General features: G+C 42.0%; 1 protein-coding gene and 1 long non-coding RNA gene across 2 annotated transcripts in view; one reads left to right on the top strand and one right to left on the bottom strand.

The window, feature by feature from the left end:
- LOC143694285 (uncharacterized) overlaps positions 1–4,385 on the top strand; it is a 23,630-nt gene extending 19,245 nt beyond the window's left edge. The window contains exon 4 of the long non-coding RNA XR_013182640.1: positions 4,248–4,385. This is a non-coding gene — a long non-coding RNA (uncharacterized LOC143694285). The remainder of the gene's footprint in view (positions 1–4,247) is intronic.
- E2F8 (E2F transcription factor 8) overlaps positions 1–8,272 on the bottom strand; it is an 11,566-nt gene extending 3,294 nt beyond the window's left edge. Inside the window, exons 1-9 of the mRNA XM_054635044.2 lie at positions 8,062–8,272; positions 6,480–6,755; positions 6,008–6,164; positions 4,259–4,564; positions 3,477–3,638; positions 1,928–2,065; positions 1,408–1,617; positions 802–886; positions 65–548 (exon numbers count right to left, since the gene is read on the bottom strand). Of these exons, the coding sequence (XP_054491019.2) occupies positions 65–548; positions 802–886; positions 1,408–1,617; positions 1,928–2,065; positions 3,477–3,638; positions 4,259–4,564; positions 6,008–6,164; positions 6,480–6,755; positions 8,062–8,100 (1,857 nt within the window). The 5' untranslated portion in view covers positions 8,101–8,272. The remainder of the gene's footprint in view (positions 1–64; positions 549–801; positions 887–1,407; positions 1,618–1,927; positions 2,066–3,476; positions 3,639–4,258; positions 4,565–6,007; positions 6,165–6,479; positions 6,756–8,061) is intronic.
- Between the last annotated feature and the right edge of the window lie 16,099 nt (positions 8,273–24,371).

The following is a 24,371-nucleotide window of genomic DNA, read 5'->3' on the forward strand; positions in this document are numbered from 1 at the left end:
GGAAATGAGTAGGTGGCAACACCACTAAGCCATAAAATGGCATTTTAAAACTAATTTAACTTACCAAAGAAGTATCAAGGCTTTCCTCATCACTTTTACGCCTTTTAATTAAATTACTCTCTGGTAGTGCTTGTGATCTTTTAAGGCATCGCTGAGATGAAGTTTCTGATTTCATTTCAGGTCTTTCTTCAGCTGCCAAGGATTTTGTAGGCTCATCCTGACCTCTCTGAGTGTCCCCTTCCTCAGTGGTTATTATATTTAATATTTTTGAATTATTACTCTTAATTCCAGTTACGTTGGCACACGGCAGAGGCTGCAACATGAAGCCTGGGCTGTAGGTTGTCACCGTGTGGGCTTGGGAAGGGTGCAGATAGATTGCATATGAAACCCCAGACTGAGGATGAGGTAGGATGACTGGTGACACAGAGCTGTGGCTTGCAGGGCACACCCCGAGGGGCTGGCTCAGAGCTGGCTGCTGAGAGGGCTCAGGCTTGGCGACAGCCTCAGGCGAGGACAGGGCACATTTCACTTGCATCTCTTCTGCTGTCCTTCAGCAAAAAACAAACAAAAAAATCCCAAATGTGTTTTAATTCCTTCATGCAGAAATGAATGTTCTGACAAATTATCTTCTGTAATAGAAAGAGTTAACATAAACCTGTACTTCTCAATCCACTAAAGAGAAAACAAATGAAAAACTAGCCTGCAGCAGTACTCAAGGTTACTGGTTTTTGCAGGCTATTGCCCTACTCAAACTGAGCATAACTTTAACTTGTTCTCACCTGTAAACTTGTGCAAACTTACTTGGATTGTCCTTCCAGCTGGTGCTTAGTGATTGCTGGAAACTGAGCTATTGTATTTGGGAAAACTGGTAAACTTTGATAAGTACCTGGTTGGAAGAGAAGAACAACAAATCAAAACAGTGAGTTCATCAATTCAAAGTAAAAATTTAACTTTAACTTGAGGAGGCTGCATTATGTAATGTAACATTTAATGAGATAACTTATCCTCAAACTCAGCACAGATTTGATTTGGTCTACTGGACATCAGCTTACATTAAACAAATTTTAAAGGCCCCAGAGAGGATCCCTAGCAAGAACATGAACACGGCCAGGTAATTTTCTGGCCATGTTTTGGAATACAGAACTGCTCAGATAGTATGATCCAAAGCAGAGTTTCTACAACAAAGCAGGTTCAGAGAAGATCCAATATTCAGTGATTCTAGACAAACAGAAGGTTTGTAGCCATTCCTGCATTTTTGACAGCTCTTAAGATGAAAGGAGGCACCACCCACACATCTATGTGTCCTGTGAGAAGAGGGCAAGCCCAAATATTTAATGCAATACTATAGCTGACTTAAAAACAAAGAAAAAGAAGTTTCTAAAAGAAAAATGCTGAAAAGATACGTACTGGCACTTATTTTAACTGGGCTGGTTGGAGCAGACTGGATCTTCCTTCTGTCATTCTCTATACTCTTAACTAATTTTATTAGAGATGAATGCCGAGTGAAGTTTTGCTTTCCTTTTGAAGGAAAAAGGGCTTTTGAGCACTGCTCTTTGGAAGTGATGGACTCTGAAATAGGTGGGGAACAGGTTGTAGAAGTTGCTTCAAGTTTTATATCTGGAAAACAGAAAAAAGAAGAAAATATGTATCATATGCAGATTCAGTAATTAAAAGCAATTATTTGAGCCTGGCTTATAATTGTTGAAGTACCAACAGCAGCAAACATGGAAATTCAAGAATCTCAATAGCTGAACATCTACTGTGTGCAAATAGATACTGGTTGCCGTGCTGATAAGGACAGTGATGTGACTAGTAAAAGATTTTCTGCTTAGTTATTCTGTCTTTTGGTCAAAAATTTCTAGTAGAGAAAATGAAAAAAACAATCAATATCATCAGCAGAAGAAAAGGAAGTGACACATACACCTACCCTGAGTATTTGGCAAGACCTCAGGTCCTGTCCACTTGAATGCTGGTTTTCTACCTCTCTCCTCTGTAACATGAACTTTTTTGATAAGCTTAAGGCTGCTGAGAACATTTGCAATGTCATAAAGTCTTCTAATTTTGGCTGAAATAAAAGAAATAAATGGAAAGTGTAGCAACTGCAATTAACAAGTAGCATGTATCAGAAAAGAAATATTGTAACACCCTTTAAGCAGCTAAAAGGAAAAAGCTTTTAGAACAATCAAAAGAACAACTTTGTGGAACAGGTATTTATACAATGAAATAATATTGTGATACAAAGTTTACATGTAAAACAGAAGACATAGATACAGATCTAGAAGACACTGCAAAGTTTATTATGCTAAATATGGAAAAAAGAATGCTTTCAGAACAAGTCAGTTTCTGTGCAATGATCAAACCTACACAAATTCTGTAGTACATATAGGTAGATTAAAAGGCAGGTACACACATGCAACGGCAAACATGGGAACTAGAGGGCAGAGACCCACTAAAATCCAACAGTATAACCATCCTGCATATCTTCCCTGTCTCTAGGTTGAGCTGTTAGGGAGAAGTTTCAGGTAAAAGTCAAACTACAAGTGAGTTCTAGAGCACAGGGAATGTGCTTAGGTCATGGAATTTTTTGCTTCGTAACCAAGAACGTGGTAAAACATGGGATTTATACTTGAAATACAGGTAGACAGATGGCACGTCCTGAAAATGCTTTTATTGTGAGACAGGCTCTTCTTATGGGAGAATAAAAGCAAGCAATAACCCTACTGAGTTGCCACCCACCATCTCTGTGTTGCTGTGAGGCAGTGGAAAGGAAATAATGAACTGAAATCAGCAAGGATCAGTATTCACATAGACACGATTCCACAAAAAAACTCAGAACCAAAACAAAAAATAACCTAAACAAGCAAAGGAATCTGAGAATTGAGGAAGAGTCTAATTTTCACTGAAACCCACAACTATCCCTCAAAAGCAGCACAATTTTAATTATTATATGTCTACTGACCTAGCCCTAGAAATACCATTCATTTGAATGGAGAGGAAGAGGAAGAAGTGTGCAGGGAACTGAGAGAAGGGTAAAGGAGTGAAGAAATAATTGGCAGTTAGAGCAAAGGGTTTCACTTCCTCTAACACACAAGTTGGTCACAGGACTTTTACAGAATTTCTTTAGATTTCTACCAAGTTAGTTATGGGGCCAGAACACAGATTTTGCATGATTCTGGGGCATCTTTGGTGAAATTATGCTGAAAACTTTGACAGGCTGCTTGAGGAAAGAGAAATTGTTCCTAATATGGAGGCTTGTGACAATACTTCAGAAGGGAGGATTTAATGGACTTCTCCTCTCAGGTGGGCATTATGCATCAATAGCCACACAAAAATTATAAACTGCAGAAGGTGTTTGGTGAGTTTTTGGAGGCTCAAATAAACATTTGTGGCAGGAAAAATAAGACAGTATTTTTCCTTATATGAAGTAGTCCTGGGATAATTCATTTAGCTTACTTACACTTGGCTGTTGTACTTACTTTTAAACTTGCTTTTATCTAAGTCTTCTAACTGATCTTCTCCAATCAGGATTTTAGCAGCAACTTCAAGGCTCACTATTTGAGGTGTTGATACAAGAAACAGCATCACAAATTTCTGACTCATCACTCGTAAGGACTTGTATTTCCTGCCATTCACTGATGCTGCAGCAGACAGGAAAAAGGATTAAAGTATTCAGGGACACACCAGCTACAAACATAAAGAGTGAAGAAATTTGTCAGTAATAACAACTGTAAGAATAACACAGAGACTAGGGCCAATGCTGACTCCAGAATCATGTTTCTACATGACAAGGGGTGGATACCAAGTCTAACTACAAAGAAGAGACAGTGATGTACCCCACATATACATTTCCCATTGTCTGACAACTTATATTCCTAAAGATGCTTAACCCTTAATTAAAATTTCTTCCATGAATGAAAGCTAAATTAATAAAACAAATTGAGTAATTCATGTTTCAAGATTCTATAACATTCAGTAGTAACTTCTGGTTTCTATAACAGTTCAGTGGTCATGGCAATTGAATTATACGTTGGTGTATTTGATAATTTCACCTGATGTAGAAACAAATTACAAGAACTGAACAAATAAGACAAGTGAAAGAGTGCAGAGCACTTTTTCTCATTACAAACAGTTGTGATGCTTTTGGGGCAGCACCACCTCAGAAAAAAAAAGGAAGGCTAATAAATGTTTTTTTCCCCGTGTTCATAGAAATTTATCATTTCAAGTACATATTATTCTTGTCATTATAGAGAATTATTACCAGCACGAAATTCCACTCCTGGGAGCTCGACAAAAGACATTTCTGACTGCTCACTTGAGCCAAAAGAACTTGTCATTTCTTCATTCCTTTCACCGTCAGGATCAAATTCATGCTCGTACTCTCTTCTCTTGATCATCTGGATTTGCTGTATGTATTTGTTCTCTTCCCCCACCTTTTTCAGGGCCTGCAGGGTCTGGGGGAGGTTGTGGCGCCCGTGCCAGACGTATCTGTTCCTGGCCAGGCGGCTCACCATGTGCAGGCTCTCCAGCACGTTCACAATGTCATAGATGCGCCTGCGCTCCACATCTGCAGGGGAAAGGTCAACCTGACAGCTCTGCCATGCAACACACCTGCCCTCGGGCATTACCTGCAGCACAGACTCCTGTCCTTCCTCATGGGATGCTTCCAAATCATTTTTGCCAATTCCACAGCATAAACTGAAAATAGCCCTCCCAGGTTTGCCAGCAAGGAAAACAAATCTTGCTTCATATATGCAAGGACTTGCTGCTCCAGAGTTATACTTGGCTTTTAGCATTCCTTAAGAAATAAAATCTACTGTTGCCAGAAGAGCCATTACATGGGTTTCAATCTGGCTTTAGAAGAAACAGAGCATTTTTAATTATTCACTGCATTGATTCGAGATTGTGTCCTAAAATAACCTTAGAAACTCATGGTAGGAAACTGTTTTATAACTTCTTTTTACATGTCATTTTATTAGCACACTCTTCTGTTGTGTTGTGAGGGTCTCCAGGACGAGGTGAGAGATGAACCTGACTCCAAATTTCTTAGAAGGCTGATTCATTATTTTATGATATTATGTTATATTAAAAGAAAATTATACACTAAAATTCTACTAAACTATAGAGAAAAGAATACATCAGAAGGCTAGACAAGAATGAATAATAAAAACCCATGACTGACCAGAGAGTCCAACACAGCTGGACTGGGATTGGTCATTAAATTAAAACAATTCTCCAAATCACATTCCAAAGCAGCAAAACAGGGAGAAGCTGAAGCTTCCCAGCTTCCCAGGAGAAGAAATCCTGGCGAAGGGATTTTTCATAAAATATCACAGTGACAGTCTTCTGTTCTCATTTGTCTGATAAATTCTTGGTTTTGACCAGACATTTCCTAAAATATATGTCCTTTTGTACAAAGTATACAAAATGTAAATCATACAGCTTTTAAAATTTTAAAACTATTATCCATATATAAGCTGTAGAATACTGTAACTCCATAACTTTTTTTGATTTAAGAAAACTTTCAGCTTGATCTTAGAAATGTGGAGTCTGCAGAAATTATTGGTGCAACATAAAAAATAGTGATATAGAATGAGAAAGTTAATATACCATCAAGAACAGAAAGAAGATTCTTGCTTTCATGTCATGATCGGACAGGAAGCTGTGGGCTGAGTTTGAGAAATGCTAGTTCGTGCTGCAAAAATCTAACCACTAATCTTAGGTATGATCTCTGAATTTAAAAACCTGCAACTGGTTATTTGTGGTATAAGCACTAATTTAGATGTTCAATTTGAAACAGAATTCAGAGTTTCTCAGTTCAATTCACTGAGGAAACATCAGCATTCTAAAAGAATTGCTCTGGGAATTAGCAGTTTAAAACTGGGTTTAAATAAATTTGAGATCAGAGTAAGCATCCAAAATTGTATGGAGCAAAAATATACTAACATAAATGGCAGCTTATAGGCAAATTTGCATGAAGAAATATTTAATAGGATGAACACCAACTTACGTAGCTCTTCAGTGACTTCATCAAGGCAAATGTAACTTTTCTGTGAAGGGCTGGGGTAATCAGGATACCGAGCTAAGAATTTATGACACAGTAATCCCAGACTTTTCTCTTTGCGACTTGGCTGAGATTTTTCATATTCATCCCCCAATAAGTGCTCCTACATGGGAATAAGGAAAAGAGATTGTGAGGTTTTTGACACTATGTAAGCACAGATATTTAACAGCTTCACAGTGAGCACTGTCAAAGGGCCAGTGTTCTCTCTTTGTCCTCAGCAGCTGTGAAATAAAACCACAACACTACCTGTTGAATGTAGCTAGTCAATATCATTACTTATAGTTGGTAAATGCTCCAAAAGCAAAACTTTAAAAAAAGATATGCTGTGTCAATGTAAAATTTTTATACTGAATAAACTAACTTAACTTCAGCTAACTTAACAAAAAAAAAAAAAGAAAACAAATACTTTTCAACATACCTGCAAACAGTGTTTTGTCTGTAGGACCTCACTTGAACTGTCTGACAGTTGCCTTCTCTGTTCTCTGCTCCTAATCTCAGGACTGGCTGCACTAATCAGCATTTTCAGGTTGGAAGTAGGTGTCCAGGGATCTGCTGGAGGGGTTTCCTTCGGTTTTGGGGGTGTGGTTAGAGGCTGACAGTCAGGCTGTCTCTCTGTCAGTACCAACTGTGAGGTAGACGCTTGTTTCAAAGGGGTTTTCAGTACATTTTTGCATGGCTCAGAATGCTCATTTTCCTACATATCAATGAAAAGAACAATGGTGATGTTAAAGCCCAGGTGTACCACGACCCATATATCAATAATAGTCAAAGGGGGATAGAGATCCATCGTGTTTTTTGGGTAGCTCCAAGTCAAGGGTTCCAGTCCTACTCTGAACCAATGAGTCCCTTCCCTGAAACCATTTCTGTGCCTGTAGCTTAAGGCTCGGATCCCCTGGCATTTATTCCTCGGGTAATTTTCCTTTTCCTTCCTCTGAGGCAAATACAATCAGAACATACGTTAATGCATAGCAGAGAGCTATAAATAATAGCTGAAACATGTAATGACCCGGGAGCGGGTGTGATGTTGCTTATAAATTCTTGTTGAGCTAAATAGACACCAGCCTGTGTGTCAGGGAACACTTATCTTTATTATAATATAATTAATTTTATATATATAGAAATAATTATAATTATAATATAATCGCCTCAACTCCGGCGCCCAGCCCGGTGTTTGTAGTCATGGAACTGTTGGCTAACAAGCTCTTAACTTTTACAGTGAACTTTAACAAGCTCCCAACAAACTTCGGAGCGGAGTAAGGTGTGGAATGTGATCGCCGGGTTTGCCGAGACAGAACATGAGAGGATGGAGAGGGGAAAGCGAAGGGAAGGGGTGCCCGGGCGGGCTGGATCGGGACCGATGCCCTTTCCCTGATCCGCTTCCCGGTCCTTTCCCTCCTATTCCTCCTTTGCTTTTCGCGCCGCGTCTCCGCGCATGCGCGGTGGGCCCCGCAAAGCCCTCCAAGAAATGGGTCTGCGGTCTGTGGTGGCCCCGGAGCTCCTTTCGGGGTCCCGGAGCCCCTTTCGGGGCGGTGCCCGGGGCTCCGGGCAGGCTGGCCAGCCTGGAATTGTGAGGGAAGCGGGCTCGGTGCAGCGCCGCCCCACCTCCGCGGGACCCTCTCCCAATCGCAGCTTCTCCGTCTCGGCACCACAGAATGCCCGAGACAAACGCGCTCTGAACATCACTATCCCTGCTCCTCCACACACACCTTCCGTAAAGGGAAAAACAGAGAGGAGAGGACAGCCAGGAGGAAGAAGGTCTTCAGGGACACCGTGGGTAAAGGTCGCGAGAGATGAAGTTTCAGGAGCTCTTGTTGAGGACAGAAATTAAAGCGAAGGTAAAACACGCTCGGTTTCTGCCATCCCGCGGTTTCTACGCGCGATCATTCCGACCGAAGCGGTTTCACCCCCAGCCGGGCGGAGCGCGGGCAGCGGGGCTGTCACCGCCCCGCGGGAAGCGGCAGCCCCGGGGGGCGGCTGCTCTCGCTCACCGGAGGAATTACCTTGTCGCCGGCCCCCATCTCCCCGCCCGCCGGCCGCATTCTCCCGCCGCCTCAGGAGGCGACACCCGCCGCTCCCGCCGCGCCGCTCCGCATCGCAGGTCCCGCCGGCTCTGCAGGGCGGGAGGAGGGAGGGAGGCACTGGATGGGGGCCCCGTTCCGGGCCGGTTCCCGCTGTCCTCCGCGGCCGCCGGGCTCGTCCCGCCGCCTCCCGGCCCGGCCCGCGCGCGCCCGCCCGCCCGCCCGCCGCCCAACGGCCCCAGCCCCGCCCCGCCCCGCCCCGCCCGCCGCGGCCTAGCACCGCCCATCGGCACTGCCGGCGGCGCATTTAAACACGGGGAGACAGTACCCCTGCGCCCTCCCGCTCCCGCCGCGCACCCCACGGTGCGGGAGCGCCGGCGGCCCCCAGGACCAGCGCTGTCACCGCTGCCCGCCCCGGCCCGGCCGAAGCGCGGGGCCGCTCCCGGTGCCGATTTGAATTCAACGCGCGGAGCAGCCGCGGGCGGGTGGGGCGGGCGCGGCAGCCAATCAGCTCCCGGCGCCGCTCCCCACGCGGCCAATGGGAGCGCGGCGCTGCGCGGCCTCTCCCTCCTCCTCCCGCCTCCCGCTGCCGGGCGAGCGCCGGCGGGGCTCGGGCCGGGGCTTTGGCGGGTTCCCTCCCTGCCGCCCTCCCGCCCCAACGGCCGCGGCGTCGCGGGGCGGAGCGGGCGGGGGGCCCCGGGCGGTTTAGCGGAGCCCATTTACCCGCCGCTGCCGCCCGCCTCGCCCCGTCCCGTCCTCGTCCGTCAGGGGCCGCGCGGGCCCCGCGCGCCGCTCGCGCCTTCCCCCGCCGGCCGCGGGCCCCGCGCGCCCCTCACGGGGTCCCGCCCGCCGCTCCGGCGCCAGATCGCGAGGGCCCCGCGGCCGCCGCGCTCCTCGGAGCGCACCGCGCACGTCGTGTTTAAAACACGCCTCGCTTCGCGGTTAAACCACACCGCGCTCGGTGTGCCTGTGCCTCGGGCCGGGGATGGACAGCGGCGGGAGAGGCTCCCCCGCGCAGCTGAGCCGGTGAGGGCTCAGGTGAGGCGCCTCGATCGCCCCTGGCCGAGGGGTGGTGTTGCCCCCCAGATAAGGGTCGCAGCCGTCTGGTGCCGCTTATCGCAAAATCACAGACCCAAACTAGGCTGGAAAAGACCTCTGAGATCAGCAAGTCCAATCTATGACCCACATATGGCAGTGACCGTGGCTACGGCAGTGAGCACCACGTCCAGGCTTTCCTTAAACACCTTCAGGTGACTCCATCACCTCGTTGGGCACCCTATTCCAATGTCTGATCGCCCTCCCTGTGAAGAAATTCCTCCTAATGCCCAACCAAAACCCCCTGTCGCATCTTAAGACATCTTGTCCTGTTCCCTGGGAGCAGAGCCCGAGCCCAGCGGGCTGCACGCTGCCCTCAGGGGGCTGTCGAGCCTGATAAGGGTGCCCCTGACCTTATTGCAGAGGTTACAGTGCTTTTGTTCTGCAGGCAGGAGTCTGGGATTTAAACCCACCCCGTCTCGGCCGGTTTTGATACTAGAGCCAGGATTTCCAAACCTTTTGATGTAACTCTGCAGTTTGTTCTGAAAGGGAAGTCTGAAAGCTTGTAAACTCAAATTTAAATATTGACTCCAAAGGGATCTTCACTCCTTGGTATCACCAGCCATGTAGCAGCCAAGGGTTATTCTCTTGGAGTACCCATGAGCCACACCTTAAAAAGTGGGATTTGGGTGGACATTTGCTCTTTCTCTTTGTTTATGCTTTGTTACAATTACTGTGTATTGGTTTCTTTCTATAAAATGTGCACTCGAAGGTGTGATTGTTGTAACCCAGAGCTGGTGTGTGACTCACAAGAAGTATAAATGTAAATACTAAAAAAATAATGTGTGTTTTTTCTTCACCCCCACAACGCCAGCATGACTACATGGAATTTGAGTTACTTGAATAAGGAGCACTCATGTGTTTCAAAAATCAAACCAGGGGGGAAAAAAATCAGGCTTTAACATTCAAGCTGTCATTTGAATATTTATTTAATTTACGTTGAGCTTTGAAAATTACCTTTATCACCTAATCAAGAAGCCATTATCTCTGTTCAAACAACACACTCTTGTGACCTTTGTTCAGGGGACTTCTTTCCTTCGAGTTAGCTTTACAACTGCCCATTACAACACTATCAGCCATTTTAAAGTAAAGGTTTAAGGAATTTCCAAGGATATTAGATCCACTGAAATAATTATTCTGTTAGTAACTTCTGTGCCTCTCTTACCATGCTCCTTACCACGAAAGTGCCTTTGCCTTTCTGAGATTATGGAATTACATGGAGCAATAAAGGGCATTCTCACTTGCAGCCCCCAACTGAAACTGTTTGTATTTCCCTCTGCTCTTGCTTGACTTGCATAAGAAACTGCAATTACCTTCTCTGCCAGGTACCTCTTAAAGGAAAAAGAACAAAGATTAAAAATTTTCATGTCCCTGACATGGCAACCAAAAGCACCAGCAGCTAGGTAATGATGGGCCCTTTAATGTATAACCTTGAAGCCTTTTGTGTGATGGTCTTTGTCGGGGATGTTTGCTGCTTTCAGGTATTGTGCTGAATCAAGACAGCACCTGATGCCAGAAATCAGAGCTGGAGAGTGATAGGTGATTTTATCTATGCTGGTTCAGCTAAAGAGTTACTTGTAGCATTGCCATGTGGATTAAAGAGAATGTTTGACATATCCTAGCGGTTTGGTCCAATCCAATCACTGATAAAGTGGTCAATAAGCAAAGAATTTGTGAAATTAAGTGCTTCCAGTGCCTCTATTCTAGTTAAGCATCCCTCCTCATCTGCCTGTAGAAATTTTCCTCTCCCAGAAACAACTTTAGCAATGCATTGGGCTAAAGAGAGCACTAATCTGGTTTGCTCTGCATGCACTGCTCGACTTGTATTTCTTGAATGAACACATGTTGTCAATAATGGATTTGTTTCAGTGTGATCACAAGGCAGCAAAGCTCAGCATCTTGTGCTGGTGTGCTTCCTAGATGTGGTGCTGCACTTTTGTCAAGAGGAATTGTAATTGATGGCTCACACTGAATTTTATTGGAGTCATCCTTATTAGGTAATTCCATGTATAAGGCCATTTACAGAATGCCCAGGTGGAATCTTCATCCTGGGGGTTACTCAAAAGCTCTGCATGTGATCCTGAGCAAGGGGCTTTAGTGACCACATTTCTAAGAATACTCTGTTGTAAAGTTCCAGTTAATAATAATAATAAAAAATCACTGATAGTAATGTGAATTGAAAATATTTTGTGATCTCTACAACCTTCAGAAAGCTGAACTTTCTGTGACTTTATGCCCTGCTGTCAGAGAGCTCAGGCTATTTTAGGCTGCTTTCCTCAAGGAGCTACTTTGTTATTTCTCTTTCTAGGGCTGGAATTGTGAATTTGAACATCGTAGCTGCCAGCAGAGATTTGCAGGGAAGTGCCTCGAGTTCAGCATCCAGTTCCACTGTTGAAACACTGCTTGTGGGAACCCTGGCAAGTGATGCTGCTCCTTGCATCTGTCTCTTTCAAATGACATGTTTTCTGGTAATGTTTATTTTATTCAAGTTAATTTTAAAAGGCAGTTGATACCTCTCATTTATTACAGCTTAATTTTAATGTCTGATGGGTTTCAAGGAGAAACTGCAGCCTTCTGTAGGTATGTACTTCTAAGCAAGAAGTTACTGATATAAGCAGATCCCCAAATACTTCATAAATCTCTCAGTAGATTGGGTTAAATATTTCATGTATTTTAAGTATAAATAATGAAATGATTGCCTTCAATAAAAATGAAAAGAAGGCAGAGTAGTTTCAGGAGTACAAGGTAGAGGTCAGAAACCATGGTGTTTCCTTATGCTGCTGTAATGTTAATCTCTCAATTCAAAATGGTGACGAAATCTGGATTATAACATTTATCCTTTTCTTCTCCTTGTCTTCATTCTGGGCTGTGATGTAACAAAAATATATCTTCATTTCTGAGCTATGAGTAAAGTTTTGCAGAGTGTGCAGATAACTTCAGGCTGTGCCTCTTGCAGGAGTGGCATAAGCACTTGGGTTCACTAGAGGTCACACTTGTTTTACTCCTCCCTGTCTGCAAGAGGCTGCTGCTCCTCACAGAGATGTGCTGGCCGGCTGTGCTCCCATCATGGTATTTGCCCAGCAAAATCACATCTGTAATTCTCTACAGGCTATAGCAGCACTAAGTGGCTTTTAAATGATTGATTAAAAAAAAGAAAACAAACAAAAACTACAAATCAATCAAACAAACAAACAAACAAAACAAAAAACAACAACAACAACAAAAAAAACAACCCCAAACCTTTTAAAGATTAAACTGGGAAATGATGGCAAATAAATGACATGTGGCAGACTGAAAATACAACATCTAAAAGCAATCTGGATTTTTGTCAGACAGTACCTCCACAGGCAGCAGCACGTTGTCACAGGTTTGGAAGGGACCTTAAAGCTCATCCAGTTCCACCTCCTGCCATGGGCAGGGACACTCTCCAGTTTCTCAGTGCCCCATGCAGGCTGGCCTGGAGCAGTTCCATGGAGAGCAGCTGCATATCCCGGGCGCTCTGTGGGGTTGGCCCCACAGGCACACACAGCTGCAGCTGTGTCAGGAATGGTGAACAGCAAATCTCCAAGTTTATTGATAGCTCACACATATTTATATTGGTGTTAATGAAGCTTATACATATTGCAAAAGCTGAGCTCATTATTGGTTAAAACACACCTAAATCAACCACACCTACTTCTATGCTCTAATGATTATTTTGTTTCTATGTTTACATTCCTGTGGCTATTCTACCTAGACTATCTTCATTTTTCTGGCAAAAGATTTTCTCCCCCATCTTCATGTTGCAGCAAAGGTCACCATGACCCTTGTCAGTGATTGGACACTAACTACTTAATCCCCAGCTTGTTTCCCCTAACCTTATCCAATGGTATCACATCAAAGTGGCCTTTCTCAGCTAGCCAATTATCCACAAAGCTCTCCACATTTCCCCCGTTTTTCTGTTGAACAAGCATGGTTTGATTGAATGTGGTAGATATCATCTTTCACACCATATTCTGTAAGCATATACAAAAACATGGTAAAATTAATACTAACAACAAAGCTACAATAGCTACTACAATGCCAACCTTAACAATAGAGTGTAACCATGATCCTAAGCTTAAAGATTTGAGCCATCCATCAATACCAAGGCCTGATTCCACCTGTAAGTTCCCAGTTAACCTCTGTAACTCAGAGAGCTGTGAATGAACAGACTGTACATGATCAGAGAGATTCATGCAACACATGCCTTCAAATTCTTCACAGCCATGGCCTTGTGCAAGTAAGAGAAAATCAATTGCAGCCCTATTTTGAAGCGTCCCATGGCGAATAGAATCTGCATCATTGCTGCATGCAGGCACCCAGAGGAATCACTGCTGCCACGTGCCAGCCTGGCAGCTGCTGAGGTGGCAGGGAAAAGTGACAGGGGAGGAACATTTGGCAGCCCCAAATCCGGGTGTGGGAGCAGCTCCCAGCGCAGGGCACAGCGCCGGGTCAGGCGGTGGCAGTGCCTGCTCCACAGGGCCCTATGGAGTGCTCTGCTCCAGCCCTACCTAATCCTGCATTCATTAGTCTGCAGAAAATTAAATCATATTAAGGCACATTATTGAACACAGGCTGATTAAATTGAACTGGAGTTTATTTGCTTTCAGTTGTTACACTATCTTTTAAAATTAGGCAAATTAAATCAGCTGGTCAAGCTCTGAGGTGAAGGCTGAGAAGGAAACAAACCCAAAACATTATGAAAACCTGGATTCCTAAACAAACAAATGCCTTTTTCAGGCATGCTAATTTCAGGGAATGCTAATTAAAACTTAATGCATGCACCAGAAACTACACTGCAAGAATATTAATAGCATGGTATGAAGAAAAATAAAGATACAGTGTTTCAGTGCTTCACTTCTGTAGGTATATTTTTCCTGCTAGGATGAATTATTAGAAAAGGAAGATAACAGCTCAGAAATGTGTTTATTAAGATCAAACACAGGGCACTTTCTCAGCTCTGGAACATCTAGAACTAAGAGTTTAGAGTACGAGCAAAGAGCATGTTTGTATTTCAAATGCATTTTACTTTTTGTAGTCAAACATTTCACGGGTAATACCATCTAAATTATTTTAGTGTACTTTAGATTTTGTTGTTTCAATGTTTCAGAGGTAAGTTATCTCCTCTAGGAGTCGAGACTCATGGCCATTTAAATGAGTCAATATTTTTGAGAAATTAAGTGGAATTCTGCTTACCAAAGGGAAACATACACACAAGTCTTTCACAAGAGTTATTTCCTGAAAGGGTAAGTTGGAGCAAAGGTCTACTTGCTTCATGTCCTTGAAGTAGAAGATTACATTTTAAAAAATTATTTATACACCCAAGTTTTTATGTGTAGGAAAAAACCAAAAGATTGCTATTATGTTGTTCTTTGTGGAAGCCTGTGGAAGATCTTATTTCCCTAAGAGATGTGCAACTGAAAATGCTTAATTTATTTTGTATTTGTTCTGTCATGTATTTGTAGTGGAATTCATTATGGATTCTTAAAGCAGCCTATGAAGCATTTTTCTTAAGAACTGATCTCAGTTTGTTCTTGTCAACAAGCAGCATCTAAGTTCTTTATTTAAGAGGATTCCTACTGCACAGACACATCCAAAAGTTAATGTTTGTTTAAAATGCAGATTCTTTCACAAATTCCTTCCCCTCTCAGTTCTTTAGCTGAGAAATTACACATGTAATTTTCAATGGCATGTCAATAGCAGAATACTTTGTACTGTGGGATTAACAACACAGACTGCACTGACATTGCACAGACACTCTTCACTCCTCTGCTTCAACTGAATAGATTCTCAATATTCTCATGCTGAATTGTTTGCCATAACGCATTCAGTTGGAATAATGTTACATTCACATCAAGACATTTCCCTCTACTGCAAAATGACTGGTTTCAGAGGATTTGCATCAGGAAGGAATTTAGTTTGAGAACATTAATAGTATTTTCTATTTGAAGACTTTTCTCCATGTCAGTGTAATTCTCCTTTTCCTGAGTTTCTGTACCGTATCATATTTGAAAGCTGTTTCTTTGAGTTTGCTCTTCACATGTCTCACTTAAACCTTCTGTCCAGCTCTGCCTTTCTAACTTGGGCCACCTTTTCATCTTCTTGCTCTGACTTCTGATGGCTCATTAGTTCCACACTGCCCCTCTTTTAAGCCTGCCCTTGGGTACTCCCACCCACAAGGGGTGTGCTCCTGCAGGCTGCCTACAACAAGTACATGGCAGACACCCACCCAGGGACACGAGTGCGCATTGTAATCATCTCTAAGTTTGTGATGTGTGGCTGAGCACACTGGACAAGGACTCAGCATTCCTCTTTCCTTCCTTCTGGCATCTTCCCAGCTGAAAGGACTGCCTACAGAATGACCTTCTGCTTTTCCAAAGTTATTCAGCACCATATGCCCTGTATCCAGACTTGCTTGTAATAAGTAGATATGAAAGGCAGACTCTTAGCTTGTCTGTGCTGTGGATTCCATGTTGTGGAACGGGTAATAAAAATTCCTGGCTTCTTGGAAATGGCATGCATTATAATGGCATAAAGGGAATAGGGGATTCCGAGCTTCTTCTGTGTGCAATTAAAAGCAAAATTCTGTTATGAGTTGAACACAGACTTTTCCCACCATTAGCTAGTTTTCTATGTCTTTTGCATGTAAAGAGAGTTGTTCAGCACTGCACACATAACCTTTTTCCTTTTTCCCCTCTGAGAATGCTACTTGAGTGCAATAAATCCACCACAAAGCCCATAATACCCGAAATAAACTTTACTTGCACCTGCCATCTTCTATTCCAAATGCCATCTCTATTGAAACACTCCTCTATATTCTTTATGTAGCATCTCAACCAAGCTGAATTATTTCATCTGCCATGAAGGGATTAAACACGTCAACAGTAATTATCTTTGCCTTAATCTCTGGCAGTTGCTTTTCCTTAAATATGCTCAGAGGTTCATTATAACTTTCTCACTGAATCTCTTGCTGCATAAATCAACCAAGGTATCACTTGCTGGCATAGCAAGTGCTGACACATGCGTCCACCCTTGCAAACAGAAGATGGTCAGGAGGGTTTTACCCATAAATTCTAGTCTGTGTTGTTCAAGTTAAAATCCCAGTGGATCTTACACTCTGCTTGGAAGCCTGTTAGGCTGCTTGAAAGCGATTCTAACCTATGAGAGGACTAAGAATTTTTGCAGAGCTTTGTGTTATTAATATGAAATTAGTGCTTTGAATTCTAATGGCAGTCAAACTTTACTTTTAACTAGAAGAACTGGCAGAGGTGAGTGAGGACAAGAGAGCAAGCAAGAAGAATTACTAACTTGATATTTAAATTTCATGGATTTTTTAAAGGTACATGATCCCCAAGCAGTGGGCTCCTGAGGGCTCCAGTTCATACAATGACTGAATGATATTTTGTAGACAAAATATTTCAAGTGCTGTTTTTCAATACCTATTAGTAATTCTTGCAGTTAAAATCAGTTTAACTTCATGTCATGATTAATTAACAAGTTTAGTTATGTAAAATAACTGTAAAATATCACTTACCAATGCCTTGAAGTAAAGGTTTTGATAAAAATATCACAGAAGTCAAGAGAAATAAAAAAATTTTGTTAATATCAAGCTTTAAAGGGTAGTGCTTTTTTAATATTAAAGCCATGTTTCACTCTTTTGAAATACTTGTACTGGAAAAAAAGTGCATCATCAAATATACATTAACCTAAAACTGCATGAAAAGATAACTACAGTCCTCTGTCATTAAAGGAAACTTGTGTTTATTATGTTTACACTATATTCCTGCTGAAAGGCTAGCAATTAAAGCTAATAACTAGACAAATACATTAAGGATTTTCTCTGGGCATTACAATATTCCAGATAAGGTTTTTGGCATCGGCAGTACAATGCAGTAAAATACTTGTGCTCCAGGAAGGCATAGAGGATAACAAATACACATTGTGGTGTGCCCATCAAAATAAAATCCTGTTTGCTCTGCTTGGCAGCGCCTCCAGTTCTTCACAGAAATGATAAATCTCTGAGGATGTTTTCTTGGGAAGAAAGGAAAAAAAAAAAAACAAACCAAGAGCCTTAAATGCATTTGAATATTCATTTCTCAGCTATCTTGTTCTGTTTTGTTTCTTCCCCCTCGGAGAACGCAGGGAAATGTGTGGTGCTCTAACAAAGAGCCTTTTTTTGCCTTCTGAATAATCTGACACGGGGAAAATCTGCATCCAGTGACGATTATGATGAACTGGGGTTTTCACTGCCAATTCCCTGCTGGCTGTGCTCCAGAATGGGGCCTGTCAGTCAGGTAGGGCCGATGTGCAGCCTCGGCTCCTTTTCCCCCTGAAGGGACTGATACAGTGTTTAGCCACAATGGAGAGTTGTCCATTAAAATGACAGGGGCCTGGAAAGACACTCGGCAGGCTGAGCTCCGAGATGATGCATAATGGGCTGTTAACAGGCAGGCAGACACCTTTTCCAAGGACTATCTGTCCTCCCTGAGCATCCTCACCAGCCAGGAATGCCTTCGTGTTAGTTTAATGAAGGGAAGCTCCTCTTGAGAGAACTTTGTGGCACGAAATGATGCTGTGGTTTGTCACCAGGCTGGGACAGCAATCAGCTGGTTTTACACCTGTTTCCTCCTGCCGTTTCTTGTCCAGTTACAGCAGCATCCAGGAGCATCAGCTGAAATAAAAAGTCTGTTTTCATATGGTGTTCACGACCACAAAATACACAAGGATGGATTTTCCAGCAACCAGGTGCTTATTGGAAAGATGGCCTTAGATCTTCTAGAATCCTTGCTCTCTTCAGTTGATTGGGGACTTTAGGTACTGAGTCCCTTCCCCCTAGCCAAGCCCATTCCAGCTTCTCTCTCATTCCAGCCTCCCCAGACAGCTGCCTCTGGCTGTGCCTGGGATTATTTTAAACTTTCTGCATTATAGATAAGCAAACATCTATTGGGCCAAAGAGTGAAAAAGAATTAGAATGTGTCACAGCACCTTCATCTGTGAGAATGGACTCCTGGTGCCCTCAGTCATTACTTCACACAAAATACCTGCTTAGCATAGAGAAGAATGGCACGTGGATTCCCTCATTTTTTCATTGCAATGTTTTTCTTCTTCTCACCTAATAAAAAGTCAGTTATGCTCCACAAGTGACAGAGCTGCAACAGAAAAATGTCCTCCTGTGCTTCAGGCCGTCCTAAGGAAACAGGACAGAGAAGTTCAAATGTCCCAGTGTAGAGAAGAACTTCAACTGTCCTACCAGGGAGGATTTCCCCAGATGAGTTTTGTGGGATGGTGCAGAGGTATTTCTTTCTAGAAGACTAAAAAAATCCTGAGGGAAAGAAGGTGCTGCTTATCAAAATTACAGAGGCCTGGGAGGGTTAGGGTTCAGCTTACTGAGTATGTTAACACCTCAGCTTTTTACCATCTCTTGAGCTTGCAGTAACAAGAATATGTCCTCTTTATTCATTTAGCCTAGATACCTATTGCTTTCTTGATCTATTTAAATTACTGCCTTCACATTAAGAAAAGGTAAATTCTGAAGTGCTTTTTATCTTGGGGATGAGGGGGGGGAATTGCAAGGTTCAGACACATCTCTCTGTTTCTCCACATTCAACAAGTCTGTGGAGGAACAGATTCAGCAAACCCGTGGAAGTCAGCACCACTGCTGGTTTTTAGTTCACATCTCAACAGCTGGATTTCATCTGAGCACATGGTCAAAGAGAGACACTATCAGGTAAGCAAAGCTCAATATCTTTCCTTTAGAATTTACAGTATGCACAAACAAGCATTGACAGACAAGTTTCAAGCAATTAAATACATTAATCAATGTCCTGATTAGAGCAGGAGATTTGGGTGGAAGAAAGGTCAGGTTCATTCAGTTATGAAAAAGTTATGAAAAGACAAAAGCTCCCTATTCAGAGACCAGAGATGTGCTCCCAAAGGAAATGCAGTCTCACTATGGGTTGGTATTGGCATGGAAAGCTACTTCTGTATTGGAAAAGGCACGATGGAAGTTTTGTGTAGAAAAAATCACACCAATTACCTTGGTGGCAGTGCTAGTAGTGCCTTAAGTGGCCCTCACACTCAGGCCAGATTGCTCTTGCAAATTTTGTTTTCCTTCACCTAATTGCTGGAATGAGGCTGAGCGGGTCCAAAGCCAGTCCAAGGGGATGGTTTGCCAGGGTGAGTGACAGGCTGTTGGGCTGGAGATAAGCATGTTTCTCCAGTTGTTTGCAGACAATCCTGCATCATGTTGAATAATTTCTGTCTGTAATCAGTGAATCACAGATCAAGATAAACACTCGTACGGAGTCAATAAACTTAATTTTTATTTTTATAAATTAAATCTTGAGAGCCACCTGATTCTGCATTGAATCAAGACTATAATTTCAGCAGTAAACATCTGATATTTGATTGTAATGAAGAAGCTAAATATGAATAGAGCCACATTTTTGATTAATTAGAATTTTGTTGCCAAGGAATTAATCTGTTTTCCCTTCTCTGTGGAAAAAAAAACCCAACCCTCTCTAAAATGAGTTTCTCAGCAGGGATAATTATAGAAATGTTGAGTGAATTCCAGCAGCAGACATGTTTCAATGTTTCTTTGTTTTCCTGGAGCAAGGGGAATATGGGAGAGAATAGATGACCATTAAATACTGACTATGGCTGTTACTTTTCCCGATCATAATGTAACACAAAACCTAGTCCTGGACCTAGGACTTCCTGGCCTCTCAGCTGTTTCTGGGTGAGATAAGAGCGAGTTTAGCTCAGGCTGTATTAACTCAGACCCGTATTCATGTAGAAATGGCTCCAGGCTGGAAGTCTACACTAGTTAGCTGCTGCTGTATCAACTGAAGGGCTGCTGTAGTGATACACTGCACGACTGTGCTTCCTTGGATGATCCTTTGGACTGATTCCCATGTTCTCATGAGGCAGTGGGGGTGATGCTAGCACAACTGACAAGCCCCCAAAATGAGTTAACTCTACTGCAGTAAACTTTGCTGAATTACTCGTGATTTATGGATGTGAATCCATTTGTGCACATAGCAAGCTAACATGTAATTTCCATGGTTATGAATAAATAGAGCAACCACTTAGTACCTTAAAACATTGCTTTCTGTCATTACTTACGGCAGCAGGGGATGCATTTCATTTCTCCTAAGGTTAAGGGAATAAATGCCTTTTCTTTGCTAAGCAAAGCTACCACACTTACAGGATTTGTAGTAAGCAATGTGTCTGTTGCCGTGTTCCTGCTTTAACGTGTCTCTGTAGGGTGCAGAAAGCTGGGTTCAGAATAAGGATGACCTGACAGCATTAGAACATTCAAAAGGATACTGTCTCCATATCAGAAGTGCAGATCCAAATGCTGCAGCTCAGGCTCATCAGTATTGATTCAGATGTGAGTAATTGAAACTTGCTGTCACTGCGTGCTTCTAGCAAAGTGTGAAATTGAGGAACTGGAACACAATACCCGAACGCATGGATGCACCACTGCAGCCTTGAGTGCTTTCCTTGTGGGTGACCGAAGCATTTTATTGCCTGCTTACCCGCAGAGGAGGGAGCAAAGCAACTCTCTGCCATGAGAATACTTTGGGTGCTAAATTTTACTTCTTCATTTTACTGTTAACTGAAAAAAAAAACCCAACCCCAAGCCCTGTGTAAGATTGATTAATGTATAATAAGCAGTTAAGTCTTTGCTGTTAACATAGTTGAGACTCTACTGTTGATACTTTTAGATCACTTTCTCTCAAAGAGGTGTAATGTAATTTTTCTTGTGTGAGTGATGACAACTTGAACACGATGATCTGGGCTGTTTCTTAAGAAAATGTTTGTGGTTAAATAAGGACTAGGTTGTTTCATCCCCCAGCTCATGCTATGCAAAGAGCTCTCTCCATACATAGAAGAACTTATTTTTGAAGATTTTCTGCTGTATTAATGATTTCTCCAGTTGTAGGGAGAGGGATGGAGAAGAAAGGGGCCCTTGTCCCTTTAAGAGCCATGTAAAAGAGCACCAAATAAGTTTGCTCAGTAAACAGAGTTTTTGTCAATGAGGTATTAGTTCTTGTGCACTAGGGTCCTAAATAGTGGATGAAAAATCTAGTATCTGCAGTAAAATATAATAGATTGTCCTGTATTAGGTACAACTAAACAAGGTAGGAGACCCTGAATATAGAAACTTAGTAAGAAGTTACCCCCAAAGACAATTTCTATTTTTGTCTGTTTGAGCAAGCAGGACATGGTTTATTTTGAGCTACAAATTTTTGTGTGAACTCAACTTTGTATTCTTCTAGGACAGGGAAAGCCATTTTATTCCCTTCTGGTCAAGTACATTTATGTCTCATGGAAACACTGAAGAAATGCTATTTAAATTAAAGTACCTCAATATTTATCATTTCCTGCATCCTTTTGAAAAAGAATAAAATGTTGTACACATCCTAGCAATTGCAGCCAAACAGTCTTTTCACTCTAAGAGGAATTAAATGGATACAGTGAATCCAAATTTCTTCTCTGGTCAGTTCAAAATTCAGGTATCCTACTAAAATCCATAATCTGCCTTAACTCTGAAACCTTGTAAACATCTGGTTACGCAGTGAAAGAAACAACAGGTTGAAATTGCCTGCTAACTCATGGATATATTTTGTTTTCTTTCTTGCTCTGATTAATATTTTATTCCTAAACAGTGTTTTGAACACCTCTGAGACTATTGTTACAGGAGCTATATTATGAAAGAATGGCAGATGGTGGATGAGGAGAACCTTTTTCATAAATCATTTCCCTTCACAGTGCTTCTATTTTATCTTCTGTAAAATAGGTAAAAATATAATATTCCTTCTAGTACTAATGAGAAAATCTGTAAGTAAATTAATTCTTTGACTCCAGGCAGTTGCATTTTACCTACCAGAAGCTTGAAGTAGTGTCTCTTCCTGGTTGCTAGCATATTTGCTCCTTCTTCTTTCACAAATTCATCACAGATATGGGCTTCAACCCTTCCAGTGTTAATATTGAAACTGCTATTTTGGGTTTAAAAAGTCTTTTCAGTCTATTAGAGTGTAACAGTATCATTTCATTTCACATTCTACCTCCTTAAAAGGTTGTCACAGCAGCAGCAGTAAACCCAAGATTAGTTAAAAGCCATGACAAAATTGTAACGTTCCTATACATAAGAAAACAGGTGACGAAAGATTTCCACCCCACTGAAAATTCCTGCTCTCTTACATCTTCTTAACTGACACTTAATGCTTGGATAATAATGAGAACATAGGAAAAAAAGATTATAGCTTTATGTTAGTATGTTAGTGACAGTAGAGTTATGGCTGAAGAGCTGCTTTCATTCTAAGCCTTCATTTTCAGCACTTACAGCTTCTGAATATATTACCCTTTGGGCTTCCATTACACATGCTTGCTTTCCTTCCAAAAGGTGGTTTGTGGCTTTTTTGTTTAGTCTTTTTCTTCTTTTTTTTTTTTTTTTCATTACATTTTCTTGGCTATTTATTTGATATCTAAACATAGGAAAAAGTATCCTCACTATTTCATCAATAGTTCAGATTTTTTTCCCTCACATTAGTGCTGGTGTTTCTGCAGAACATCTGCCTTTGATATAGTAGAGGAAATTCCTTTTATAGATAACTATATAAAGTTCTTAAAACCTACCTCTTCTGTTTTGGTTTTTACTTCTTGAAATAAGCATGGAATTTGTCCTTAGAAAAAGAATCCTGAAGTGTGATATCATAGTTAAAAATGTAAATGTGCTAACTTTTTCACAAAGTTTCTCTGTGTGAGTAGTGGCTACACGTATCTGAGTAAAAAGAATAGATGATTTCTGACAGTTCAGAGCAGGACTTCACTCTCCTTTATGAAGTGGTGGGAAAACAGCGTCTGTTTCACCAACAAATACCATAAATAACAGCCAGACTTCATACACAGCTTCAGCTTTGGACTTTCTAATGCTCACAAACAATAACCTCCCTTTGTTTATGTACAGTTTAGATTAGTGGGCCTGATCTGGGGAAAATGATGAGGAATCAGGAAAGTCAAACCCACTGCCATGGGTTCCTGAAGGGGGCCCCCAGCTGTCATCCCCAACAATAATAATTTCAGGCTCTTGGCTTTCAGTGGAAATGGATTAACTCAAAAGATGAATTAACATCAAGGGTTTTGTATTTGAGTGAGAAGACATTCCATGTGCCTGTGCACATGCACAAAAAGAATGAAAGATCAGCAAAAAGAACCAAAGATCATTAAACACAAACAAAACCCCAATCCTGAGTGGGGAGTTTCTCTCATACAACCATCACTTACAGTCTTTCTAAAGTTCTTTAAGAATGTGAGTGTTGTTTATTTGAGAACTTTTCTAGGTACTTTGTTATATTTTTAACTAATGTTAGGTACAGATTCAACAACATACCAGTATTGTCCATTATAATTCTAAAACAAAAGGGTTTTTTATAGAGAAAAAAAGCATCTGTAGAAAGCAAATTGTTATTATCTGTATTACATGTGTTCGTAGGACCACATGTAATACAAAGGTGTTCCACTACACCTTTGCTGTAGTGTGTGGCCCAGCTGGGACTGGCAGTAGCATCTTAAAGTAACAAAACATATCTGAGCAAGGTCCTCCTCACCCTCAGGGCCTCTCCAAGGCCATAATTTCACAGGGAACATGGTCCTGGCAATGCTGCTGATCTCATTAGGACTGGGAATATGGTTTGTTGTTTGCTTGCTCGTTTGTTCCTATTAGCTTTGCCAAATTAAAATGCATTTAAATAAACATGTGAAGACTTCAGAATCGTCATGTCTCAGGCAGTGAGAATCCATGGAGCTCCCCTGAAGAAGGACATAAACAGATATTAGCTCTACAGAAATACTGTCTTGTCTTTCCAAGCTACCATGGGGCGTTGTGAGGAGAGACAGATCAAGGGAAATCCAAGGCTGTGGAGCACTGCACACTGTGAGCAAAACTTCTGCACTCATAAACCTAAGCATGGCACCTGACTCCTGCTAAAAACAGCATCTCTTTGAAACAAGGGGTAGTTACAACAGAGATCCCATAAAAGTGATGGCCTCGGAAATACGTGGGCTTCTTCTAAAGGAGATAGTAAGTATGAGTCTAAGGTGCAGTTTTATCCCTTCTCTTCCTTCTTTATCATAATTTTTTCCCCCCTCCCCTTCCTCAAATCTCTCCC

Source organism: Agelaius phoeniceus, chromosome 6 (genome assembly GCF_051311805.1).
Source record: "Agelaius phoeniceus isolate bAgePho1 chromosome 6, bAgePho1.hap1, whole genome shotgun sequence".
NCBI lineage: Eukaryota > Metazoa > Chordata > Aves > Passeriformes > Icteridae > Agelaius > Agelaius phoeniceus.